The sequence below is a fragment of the Eumetopias jubatus genome, unplaced genomic scaffold, assembly GCF_037043125.1.
Source record: "Eumetopias jubatus isolate StellerSeaLion01/CBP00866 unplaced genomic scaffold, mEumJub1_p1.0 scaffold_17, whole genome shotgun sequence".
NCBI classification, from domain to species: Eukaryota; Metazoa; Chordata; class Mammalia; order Carnivora; family Otariidae; genus Eumetopias; species Eumetopias jubatus.
Genome location: NW_028274823.1, coordinates 51,679,791 through 51,692,637, shown reverse-complemented (window position 1 = coordinate 51,692,637; position 12,847 = coordinate 51,679,791). Strand labels below are relative to the sequence as shown.

Here is a 12,847-nt window from a genome sequence, read left to right as displayed (position 1 = left end):
GGGCACAAGTCACCCTGCTGTTACCTTTGCCCCAAACTACTGCAATGGGTACCTTTTAAAAATATGAATTATCAACTGCTTTTCGGAGCACTCCCTCTAAAATGCCTGCAGCCTTCATGATTTCATTGAAGAAAATTCCTGCCAAAAAGCATTTTACTGGGATGATGCTCCTACAATAATCAAGCTTCTGTTTAGCTGCCACTTGTTCCTGGGATGGTTCTGATTGGTCAAAGTCTCAGGAAAGCTCCAGGAGGGCAGAATCACATGTTCTTGCTCATCCTTTAAGCACAGCACTTAGCACAGTGACTGGGACACGGCAGGGACTCGCATACTTGGGAGCTGAGCAAACATGCTGGGATGGGAACTTTCCTAAATCTGTTCTGCAGCCTAGCTGGCATTTGCCTTTGAGGTCAGTGGCTAAGGTCACAAAACCTCTTACAGAGATGGGCATGGACTCTATCTCTGAACTGCCTCCATGTCCCCTAATTAAGAAGGTATACAGAGGGGAGATAAGATTGCCTTTACTGACAATCGGTACCCACATCTGGAGCAGCCCCCATGGTGCTGGAGTGGGAGCAGGTCATTGTTACGCGACATTCATACTAGATGTGGGAGCTCAAACCCCGAGAGACACAGAATCAGGTTTCCATGAGCCTCACGTTGCAACAGCTTCTAAAGTTCTTTTAATAGAAAGAGACGATGGGCTTTGACAACTAGAAAGTTTCCTGGTGCATGATGGCAGCATCAGGGGGACAAACCCCAAGTCTACTAGGAACCACTGTGCACAGCTCTGGAAAGACTTCTATCACAATGAACGACATCGCGGGAAGACAGAAAACACAGCGCAACTCACTCTTGGTGGTGGCGTTTGTCCTTTCGATTTGGAACCTACCCAGCAAGGATTCACCCAATCAAACTTGAGATTGAGCAGAAAGACTCTTCAGGGATTATAATTGGAAAAGGCATATTTGGAATTCTTTTTTTTTTTTATGGAAGAAAGAATATCTGAGAGCAAAAGTCTAGGTTTGAACATGACTTTTTATTTTTTTAGGTACACAGTTCATCTCCCACCTACATTTCTATTCTTGTTTTCAGAACAATAGCTGGAACATTTTGATAAGTGTGTGGAAGGGAAGAGAGACAGCAGGAAAGTGGAGGGGGGGAGAGGGGGACAAGCCTTCATTCCATTAGTATTATCAGGAAATTGATTTAATATGCATCCCAGTCTCTTTAAATAGAGCTTCAAGTTTGAAAGGGACTGAAGATGTGGCTTACAAGAATCCAAAGCAGATGCAAAGAAAGAAGCGCCCACACCCACACCCACCAAGACCCCTCTCATCAGAAAGGAATACCTACCATGTTACATTATACCATACAGCATCTAATGACACTTGCTTTGGGTATCTGCCCCTCGGTTCTGAATTTCAGAAGTCGTCAAGGGGTCATTTTTCCGAAGTATTAGGGCAATCTCAATTCTTTTTTCCTCCCCCAAAAGTTTAATGCTAATCAAAGCAGAATGTCTAATCAGTCCAAGATGGTCTGTCAACTTGAATTATCTGTTTGTCTTCCTATTTACTGTATCTGTCTGTCTACAGTTCTTCATATCTTTGTGAAGATCAGTTATTGGGGCCTGTGTTTCCTTCTGACTAGAATGGCTACCAGATGATCCTTCCTGGTGATATGTTGATGATTTGCTAATTTATGGCTTTTAAAATCGAGGAATCTGAAAACATTGCTGGGAGTTCAGGCTGCAAATCACGTGGGCCACGCAAGGAGAGGGCTGAATGGCTTCCCTGTCAAGGGATAGAAGTTTGTGTGAAATGCAAAGCCTCGGTCACATTTCAACTAGAGTGATGTCTGTGATATAGAAATTGCAAATGGCATCCTATAGGAAACACCCCGCACGGGAGTAACCCCCCACCCGCCACTTCAGGCTGTGCAGAAGGGCAAGGGAGTGTTGCCCGAGCTGTGTGTAGACAGGGAAAGGAAAGGAGGCTCATGGTACTGGGCCCAAGACAACACCACACGAATTAACCCCACATCCTATTCCCAAGTGCTGGAGTCAGCCCTTATCAGAAAAAGTCAAGATGGAAATGTTATTGTAGGAAGACGGTCACCTCTGGGAACCAAGACGGGAGGCTTACATAAGCTCTGAGTTTGAACTCCCCAACCACTTTGGTGGCCAAATAATGTAATGTGTAGCTCAAGAGAGATGAGGCGTATTTGGAAATCTCTATAGGTGTGACTACATTTATCCCCAGTGCCTGTGTGTAGCAAGCACTCCATAATCACATGTGAAATGGATGGTGATGAAGGAAGGACTCACGCTCACTCTTTTGGAGGAGGGCATAGACTCTGGGGTAGATTAAGTGAGTCTTTGTAAAGAAATAACTGTTGACCTTTGCACACCATAGGAGCACCAACCCTTGTACAGTCAAAAATCTACATGTTACTTTTGACTCTCCCTAAAACTTTACTAATAGCCTACTATTGATCCAGAAACTTTACCAAAAACATAGTCAACTGACACCTATTTTGTACATTACATTTATTACAGACTGTATTCTTATAATAAAGCAAGCTAGAGAAAAGAAAATGTTATTATGAAAATCATAAGAAAGAGAAAACACATTTACTATACTGTATTTATCCCAAACAATCTGCGTGTACGTGGACCCACACACCTCAAGCCCATGTTGTTTAAGGGTCAACTGCAATGCCTGCTCTGGCACAGTAGCTCCTTTAAGATTCCAATCCTTTAAAAAACAAAAAGTGGTCTAGAACCACAGTGGGCAAACCTTGAGTGTGGTTGAGAGAACAGAGTGGAATTTCGAGACCGCCAGGCAGGAGGGAATAGAAGGTGGTCTCAGGAAAATAGAGCTACCCTACAACCCCGCAATTGCACTACTGGGTATTTACCCCAAAGATACAAATGTAGTGATCCGAAGGGGTAGGTGCACCCCAAAGTTTATAGCAGCAATGTCCACAATAGCCAAACTATGGAAAGAGCCTAGATGTCCCTCAACAGATGAATGGGTGAAGAAGCTGTGGTATATATGTACAATGGAATATTATGCAGCCATCAAAAAATGAAATCTTGCCATTTGCAACAACGTGGCTGGAACTAGAGGGTATTATGCTAAGCGAAATAAGTCAATCAGAGAAAGACAATTATCATATGATCTCACTAGTATGTGGAATTAGAGAAACAAGACAGAGGATCATAGGGGAAGGGAGGGAAAAATGAAACAAGACAAAACGAGAGAGGGAGACAAACCATAAGAGACTCTTAATCTCAGGAAACAAACTGAGGGTTGCTGGAGTGGATGGGGGTGGGAGGGATGGGGTGGCTGGGTGATGGACATTGGGGAGGGTATGTGCTACGGTGAGCGCTGTGAACTGTGCAAGACTGTTGAATCACAGACTTGTACCCCTGAAACAAATAATAGATTATATGTTAATAAAAAGAAAAACAAAAGAAAGTGGTCTCAAAAAGGAACAAAGGACACACAGAGAGAGATGAGGAAGCTATTTCTGATCTGAGAAGAGGCACAGAATTAAACAAGAACCCAATAATAAGGAACCAGGGAAGGATGCCCTCTCTCAGTAAGTTGGCGGAGATGACTGGACAAGCAAAGTAGAGCCTGAGAGGAAAATAAGATTTTAAGACTTAGTCCCATGGAAGTAGAACCAAAGATGGGTGGTTGTAAGAGGGGTTCATGTAATATGAATTTTAAAACTAGGGTATTGGCTCCCCTCAGCTTCGGAGCACCAGAAGCTGGGGTCAACAGCCAGGACTCAGGCTGCATCATGCCCTCCTCTGAAATGGCACCTCCCAGGACTTCTTTAGGGTAAGTCATCCCTGTTTGTCTCTCTCACAGAATTTTAGTCTTTTTTTTTTTTTAAGATTTTATTTATTTATCTGACAGAGAGAGAGAGAGAAAGCAAGAGCAGGAACACAAGCAGGGGGAGTGGGAGAGGGAGAAGCAGGCTTCCTGCTGAGCAGGGAACCCGATACGGGGCTCGATCCCAGGACCCTGGGATCATGACTTGAGTTGAAGGCAGACGCTTAATGACTGAGCCACCCAGGCGCCCCAGTTCTTTTTTGTTTTCATTTTTTGCCACATGCATTAAAATTTGTACTTGGTGTTTTCATCAGTCATAGCCTTGCTCACTGCCTGTATCCTCTTAGTGGCTGCAACGTCCATTACGACAGGTTCCACGGGTAGCTTGCTCCCCACTGAACCCCTGGCCCCCAACACAAACCACATCGTGCTGGGCACGGAGGCACATGGTGAACATCCGCAGACTGAAATAAGCCGGTAGAAATGATAACAGGAACAGAGAGCGAGGCAGGAAACGAACTGTGCTCTAGTATTTCTTAGCTCATGAAATTCTTGTCTAAATCACTGAATACTCTTTAAAATATGACCACTACATTAAAGAACATAATAAAGTATCTGTTTTCATTTTTAAGTGGAAAAGCATGATAAATTCTGCCCACCTCTATGGCTTTAGGGCTTCCCACTTACAATCCAGAGGTGATACCTTATGTTGAAGTCAGACTGCCCTAACTCCCTCCAGGAAGACCCAGCTTCCTGAGGGTTACCACTCCCACCCAAAGCTCTGAAATAAACCCAGAGAGTGTATCTAACACAGGACTTTCCAGGACGGGCTCCTGCTACTCTAATTCTCACTGACAATTAAAAAACCACCCCCAGGCCAGCCACGGAATGTAAGGGAACAGGTGGGTATGTTTGCCAGGGCAGGGAACATTCTTCTTAAGATGCCATTCAGGTAGGCTCTGCCTGGGCAGGGGGCAGGGGGGGACATCCTGCGCCTGGCAGATCACCACAGTCCGCCATGGCTGGTAACCTAGGAAATGAACTCCCCAGGAAGGGGTTGAAAATGTTGAGAACCACAAATGAGGCACAAATCTCATTTTGGTCATGATCTGACTGTCCATCCTTAAGAGCCCCTCATTTTTATAAGTGTACAAGAGGTAAATACCTTTCTAGTCTCACCAAATGAGAAAAAATCAAGGAAGAAATGGTTTTTTCCCCTCTCCACCTTTTGGTCCTTGACCCCAGGGGGCCAGGACCCTTAGAAGCAATAGGTGAGCATAGGAAGAGAGAAGCCCACAGTGATACTCATGCATTTCTCTTCCACTCCATCATGTGCACAGTGTTGTGGCCCTACTCATGGGTAGAGGCGGAGGAAAACATACAACCATAGGACCATGTGGTTCAGAACAGAAAGGGATCGCAGGAGATGATCTCTAGAGACAGCATGTCCCAGTGAAGCAAATCGCCCCTGGGTTCAAATCCCAAATCTAGCCTTTATTTGCTGTGTGCCATCAGGCAAGTCACGTAACCTCTCTGTTCCTTAGCCTCCTCACCTACTGCAAAGGGAGATGATAATGCTTTCCTTATGTGGTTGCTGTGAGGATTAAGAAATATGCAAGTCTGTAGGTATTATTACTGTCTAAGAAGGCAGTCCTAAGGCTTTGGGCCATAGTGATTCACTCTCAACTGCAAGTATGTGACACTCCTCTTATATAAAGAAAAGTTCTAAGGGAAGTCATAGCATTTAAGTTCCACAGCTTTCCTGTGTTAGAACTAGAGCCAGATTAGCCTGTAACAACTGTTCCCCCCAACCAGAAGGGGGGCCCAGACTCTTCATGAGCCAGGGGACCTTTCCTTCAAGTGGACCTCATTCACTTTCCTGGCCCCCTCTTGCCTCCTTCTTGTCCTCTATTATTCATTCTCCTCTTTCTGTGTCCTCTCAGCATTTGGCTACCGGAAATCAATAGAATAATCTAAACGCATCCCATTCTCCCTTCTCCCCAACACCTGGCCAAGAACTACCTCAGTTTGGGGCCCCAGAAGCCCATCACGGGATACACAAGGTCTGGATGGCTCCCTGGCCTGGCCACCTCTAACAAGGGGGTTACAGCAGATGGATTCTTCTCTGTGGCTGATTATTTTCCATGGCCCTTGGCCATGTGACCTCGGACCATGATCTTGTCAGTTCTTGTAAACTAAGCAGGAGTGGTTGAGTCACACACAGAGAGGAAATCTCTGGGGGAAACAGCAAGGGCTGTGGGAGGAAGGAGAGCAAGCCGGGATCTCAAAGGCCATGGGAGCCTCACCCTCCTGCCCCCCAACCTCTGAGCAGCTTTGATTTTACATGAAGAGAAGGAGAAAGAAGGAGTACCCCAGGGGGCAGGCTGGGCTGCAGGTGGGCTACCCTTATTAATAAGATCTGGGGTCTCAGCCCAAGAAGCCAATTGTCCCCAAGACCTCCAACCCACAGAGACTGCCTGCGTAGGCTACTCACTGAACCCCCAGTTACTGACACCCAATTCCTATTCTTAGGAGCCCTGATACCTCATAATCATAATAAGATAAAGTAGAGAACAGCCAACACTCACACATGCACACGCCCCCACATCTACCATTGGCTCTGGATGTCCTCTGGGAGGTCAAGTGATGAACATTGATAAACGCATTGGAAAAAGACACTCCGGGCCCTTGATCCCATGTTGATGGTGAAGATGTTCTGGGGGTGCTCTGTGGAGTGTTTACCTTATGCCAAACACGTAGATGAAAACCGAAAATGAGGTAATGAGGTGCCAACAAAATCTCCATGTTCTCCAATATCCTGAAATTGGGTGTTGTGTAAACAAAACCCTGAACTTCTCTGCCTAATTTTTGTGTTTTTGTTTTTCTGGTTTTTGGGGTTTTTTGTTTGTTTGTTTGTTTGTTTGTTTGTTTACTCTAAATCATCTTTAGATTTCAAAGTTGTACGTGTCTGTAGCTTTGGGTCACAAGTTACCTTAAATTCTCTGACAAGTTAATGCATTGTTCGAGAGGTTATTTCTGAGTAAAATATGCACACGTAAACAATCTCCTTAACTATGTATATGTTTTAATTACATTCTGGGCATCCACTTGATGAAATCCTAGGGAGAAGAGTATACGTATGTGTGTCTGTGGGTCTAGGGCATATATTTTTGCATACACAAAAACACGGGGCAAAGCATGCTATTTTAAGAGTCTGAACCCTATCTTTCAACAAAGTTTAGCTGCTTTCCTTTTGCAAATGCATTTAATTTTATCTGGAAACTTTTTGACGTTAGAAGTAGAACAACTGTAGTTTCTCATTATGTTTGCTGCCAGAGTCCATGCTTGGTTGCTCAACTAAAGACCTTATATTGCTAATTACTACCACATGCCCATATCCCAAGCGAAAGAAAACTTATTGATTCTGACAGCCCATTCTCTCAACACTGAATTCCAAATGAAAACTCAAATTTTGGCCAAACATAACATTTCATCAATCTTGTTCTACTGACTGGAAAACAACATCAAACAAAGGGTGCTAATGGCCCTTTATTACCGTTCCTTTCCCAAGCTTATATTTTCTGATGAAAGATCTAAGTGACCAAAGGGCTTCTTTAAACTACTTAGTAATTAGCTTTTGAACCAGGAAACAATGCGTAAAGTAAAGTGAACGGGTCCCCGTGTTGATGACAGGACCTACTCTCTGTCCTCAGGGTCGGGGGACATCGGAGACCCAAAGAGCACATTAAAAGCCAAGTGTGTATTTTCATAAAGGGAGGGAAAAAAAAAAAAGCGAAAGAGAAAAAACCAGGCTAAAGGCCGTGATAAAAGAAGACAGAGACGGAGCCAGAACAAAAGCCATGGGAAGTCTGTGATCTGAAGTCATCAGCACTCGAGGGTTTGAGTGGAAGTGCCAAGGTGAGAAAGATAACCAGATCCGACCAGGGGCGGGTGAGAGACTGCTGCTCTGAGGCCCCCTCTGGGGCGCCCAGCGACAAAGGCCACCAGCCACCCGGCCCACCCACACTGGACCAGGGAAACTATTTAGAGGAAAAACATTGTACCTAGAGTGAGAGTCTAGAAATATGCTCAACGTAGACTTCGGGGCAATTGACTTTATGGGCTTCCTCAGGGGCAGTGATAAGGAAATGCTGGCTGAGCTAGTGGGGTGGGAGGCCATAAAGAGAGCCCAGTTCCTCAGAATGCCTTCTGCTTTACGGCGACCTGTTTCATACCTTAAAGGCGAAATGGACAGAGGAGCTATTTTCCTCTTGGCAATGGAATAAATGACCAATGGGAATCTCTGGACTTATCTGGCCTTTTGGATCCAACCAATGGCCCAGAAATCAGAACAGCTTGGTTCTCATCTCATCCAGGGCTGTTAACATAATAAGAAGAGGAGGGCTCCATTAGAGGGAAGGTGGAGCAATGTGCTGCCTCCACGGAAGAGACGCCAACTGGCCTCCTCTCATCCACTGTCCTTTGTTCCTTTGAAAGGAAACTGGTATCCTGTGGGTAGTTCAAGAAAATGAGTCTTTTTTTTTTCCACCCCCTCATTTTCTGAACGAAGGACTGGACACCTGAGCTCAGGATACACTGGGATCACCGACAGGAGACGAGGTTTGCTCCATCCAACAGGACCGTCAGGCAAGGAGGACGTGAGGGGGAAGGGCAGTGCTACCCTTTTATTTTCTCTTAAAAAACCAAATAGGCTGTTCAAGTGTTCATCTGAAAATGTATCAGAGGAGGGACACCCAGTTCTGCGATCGGAGCTTCTAGGACTGGGAATGGGCCTGAGTGATGAAAATACTCTCATCTCGATCTGGATGGTAATGACTGAGTGTGCACATAGGGACACATCCCTTGAGCTGCACATTAAAACTGTGTGTCTCTTACTCTATGGAAGTTAAAACAAAAACAACAAAGCTGAGAAACCAAGAAAAAGATTAAAAAAAAAAAAAGTAAAGAATGGTTGCCACCAGCCATGCCTGGTGCTCTGGCAGAGGACAGAGATGCTAAGGCCCTACTGTTTATGGAGGAGTCAACCTTCTCGTTGATAATGAACCCATGCACTGATATGGATATTGATAAAATGATCGGAGCACAAAATGAAACAGTCCCCAAGAAGAAGGCATTGATGTACAGGGAACCAGACAAAAGACTCCCATCAGGACTAGTATGTTGTGCCCTGACATACCATAGATAGAATATGTCTTGCCTAGAAGGAATCTCAACTGAGTAATGAGTCCCTCTGAGGACAAGCTCGGTGCCTCCTGGCTAAAGAGAATTGGTTTCCTGGCTGCCACAGTGCCTTGACTTTGCCTTCCCTAAGACTTTCCTGCTGGAGGACAATCCCATGTTACTGCTGCACAAAAAACAAAACAAAACAAAACAAAACAAAGCCAAACCCTAGGATGGCATCACATTAGTCTGGGGGACCAGAATGTAATCACTAAGCCAGTCGATGTGAAGAATGAATGAGCCTGGTTTCCTGCTGAGGGATTAGAACAGAAAATACAGGTCCAGTTACCTAGGGATTCCTTCCAGGAGAAATGCAGTATGTGTCTCAGGAAGATGGGGTGGGGGGGAGAAAGCCATGAATGGGCAGGTCTGGGTAGTCAATCTGCGGGTGACAGCTTTCTGGGGTAATTCTGACATCACGCCCCAAACAGAATGTGGCCCTTCCCTCACAGAAGCTTCAGGGACGGCATTCAGGTGTCAGGTGTCACCACCAGAGGGACTCTGGAAAGTCACTCAACCCCATCTCTTCTGATGCAACTGACTTACTTTCTGCCTCCATGTTTGTTAAAAGTCCCGCCGAATTTATTCCGATTCAGGATGAGAGCAGCAATTTCGGGCACGTAGCGGGCAAACATTGCCTACATGCATGAAACAAAGAAACAAGAGCCAAAAAAAAAAAAAAAAAAAATGGCATGCAGAGAGGATTCTACCACAGTGGAGGCAGCAAAACCTCTTGGCATACTTACTTTCTTCCACTAACCGCACTATAGGAGCCCCCGTATTTCTTGCGGTTTCCTATTAATTCTATGATTTCAGGGACGTAGCTGGCAAACATGGCCTGAGGAAAAGACAGGAGACAGAAGAGAGACTGAAAAGACAGGCCAAAGAAAGGTGGTGACCTTTTCAGAAGAGGGGGGGCTCTAAGATCCAAAAACACAAAAGGGTTAGGACTGCAAAGGTATATACTAATACGGTGGATTATAAAGATAAAAGCACAAAAGCACAAAAAGGGCAAGCTCCTGAAAATACATAGGACCAGACAAACATTAGCCAACCTAGACAACTACTAAAAAAAAAAAAAATCACAGTCAAGAAAAATGCAAAGGAGACAGGAATAAAGAAGTAGACATCTAGCTTTTCTTGCTGAAGGGAAGGCAGTACAGGGGTGCATGCTGGTGAAATCACACACTCACACACACACATACACAACGGCAAGGTAAGACCTTTCTTTCTAGTTAAAATTCACAGGAGAATCAATGCCTTTTTGAGTGATGAAAGACAATAAACACCAAAAGAAGATTAAAATAATATAAATTTTTTCCATTTAAAAAAAAATCACTAAAAAGCACAAAAGGTAAATTTAGGAAATCACAGGGGAGGACAGAATAGCAAGGAGAAACACAAATCTGCCATGTTTTGTCCAACAAACATTGTGCTTGTGGCTGGATTCATGGGTCTCAGTATCTACAGGGACCTCCCAAGTGCTCAGGAAATGCTTGTGTTAATGGACACACGCACATGTACATTTATATACATTTTTTTAAATGTATATATGTCGTATGCATACGGAACAGAGAAATGTATATGCATCTTATAAATGTATGTGCGGCGTACATACGTGAAAGCTGTGTGTGAGGGAGGATTCAAATCATTTACCGCATACGCGGCAAAAATCTCAACTTAAAACGAGCTACTTTGGAAAGACAAAATGCAGCAACCGACCATGTGTTGCCAGAAATCGCCCTTGAAAATTACATCATAACCGACCGTTAGGATCTGCAAAGACCAGAAAAGCCAACAGCGAAAACTTCTAACTTACAAAGGGGGAGGAAAATATCCCACGGGTCGCTGCATCGTGGAGTTAGTCAGCCGTTTACAAAACCACACTCGGCTCACATAATGATGTCCACCTGCATGAGACCCGTAGGCTTTCTGTCCTCTGTGGGGACCCTACTCTTCTGGGCAGGCCCCAGCCACAGTGTTTGTTGGAAGTTTAGGGGAGGATCGTGAAGGGTGTGGGGGAGCTCTTGAAACCGCAAACTGTCTACGGAGTCTCCACAGCATCCACTGGGTTAGGTGAGAGCAGCTGTCCTCGCAGAAAGTATCAGCGGCTGAACTGCATTACTAAAGGACAGACACTCTCACTTAATAAGGGAGCATCACTTTCTTTAAGACAATTAGGTTTCCTCCTGGCGAAAAGGCTGACCCCAACAAGGGCAGGGAGCCTGGGTCTCCGGGAGACAAGTCTAACATACCAAAGAAATAGGCAGAAAAGTCACCATTTGCGTTTGGATTTACTTAGCCTGACTGTAACGCTAAGGCAATCACTTGCTGGTAATGCAGAAACACAGAATCAAAAAATACAAAGCTTTAAAGAAACGGATCATAGAAAATATTAATGACCGTAAAAATCAACATCGTAATAAAGAGTTTTTACCAGTCCCCCGAGGATGAAGAAGACCATGAAGAGGCGCCCAAGCGTGGTTTTTGCGTAAACGTCCCCATAGCCAACAGTGGACATGGTGACCATGAGTAAATAGACACATTCCCAGTAGGTAAGAGCCTGGTTGTTTTGGAAATTTTCCCATGGGTCCCCTGAATTCTCCACCTAAAGCAAGGGGACGGGGAAGAAAAAAGATGGCGTTATGTATGTAGGATAGACCAGGACCCCAAAAGGTTCAGCAGGCTCCACACAAGGTGTCTGCGGCCCCAGGTGAGTTTTATAGCAATGACTTGGAACCTCCACGCAGGTAATGGAGAGAGTCGGGTGGCAGTAACACACATATGCCTTCCTAGCTGATGGGGCAGAGATGGGGAAGGAACAGAGATATGTATCCTTAGTCCGGTTTTCTTCTCATTGTTAAAGATGTGAAGCCTGCAGAGTTTGAAGGCATCGCCCCCGGCCATATTTTACAGCATTCTCTTCAAGGCAAGAGCCAGGGAGCTGTGCCCTGACCTTTCTCTGTGAGTTCCTGCTCAGTCTCGGAGGGCCTGGCTCCTGTACACCCAAAGAAATTTGAGACTCTCTCACCAGGGGCCTCCCCTTTTCATCGTTTTGACCAAGGTGATGCCTCGTGGGCTTCACTCATTCAGACCTTACACCCGAACCCCAAACAGCATCTCTCCGAGTCTGACTCTGCTCTCCCGGCTTTGCAGAATGTCAAGGATGGCTCTTCTACCCTGCAAAGGGCAGGGATTTCCCTGAGCGCAAAAAAAATTGAGCTCGTGAGAACAATTTGCTTTTGTGCAACCCCTTAGATGGAGGGTCAGCAAGCTTTCTCTGTAAAGGACCAGATAGTAAAGAGTTTCAGCTTTGTGCAACAGACAGTTTCCGATTTCTGTAGCAACAACTGGACTCTGCAGTTGGTGAATCAGCCAGAGGCAATACTTAAACCCAAGGGGAGGGTATGAACTGGGAGCCCTTTTTCCCCAGGGGTGCAGTGTGCCCAGCTTTACAAAATACCTCACGTTCCCATCGATATGATCCACCAACAAAGCTGTGAGGGAGGCAGGAGAGATACTCTAGCTTCTACTCCCAGGAGAGAGGGAGAAATGTGGGCTGGATCTCCAGGTCTACCCCAGATCCCAGCCCTGCAGTACAGTGCATGGGCAGTGCCTATGATCCACCAGCATGGCCCACGTGGGCAGCCAGCCTCCAGGCCCCCAATCCACCGAGCCTCTGGTTCTTCCTCTGCAGAAAGTTTCCAAAACCTAGACTCTTTCGCACATCACTTCTTGAGCTCAACGTGCCATTTTCATGG

At 45.4% G+C, this 12,847-nt stretch overlaps 1 protein-coding gene across 29 annotated transcripts in view; it reads right to left on the bottom strand.

The window, feature by feature from the left end:
* The window catches only part of KCNMA1 (potassium calcium-activated channel subfamily M alpha 1), a 744,082-nt gene that overhangs the window by 214,319 nt on the left and 516,916 nt on the right, over positions 1-12,847 (bottom strand). For 28 of the 29 annotated variants that reach the window (XM_088020031.1, XM_028109572.2, XM_028109573.2 and 25 more), the window contains 2 exons: positions 11,524-11,694; positions 9,833-9,924 (listed from right to left, as the gene is read on the bottom strand). In XM_088020031.1, the coding sequence (XP_087876157.1) occupies positions 9,833-9,924; positions 11,524-11,694 (263 nt within the window). Of the gene's footprint in view, positions 1-9,632; positions 9,725-9,832; positions 9,925-11,523; positions 11,695-12,847 lie in introns of all 29 variants that reach the window. The other variant, XM_088020046.1, reaches the window with a different exon arrangement.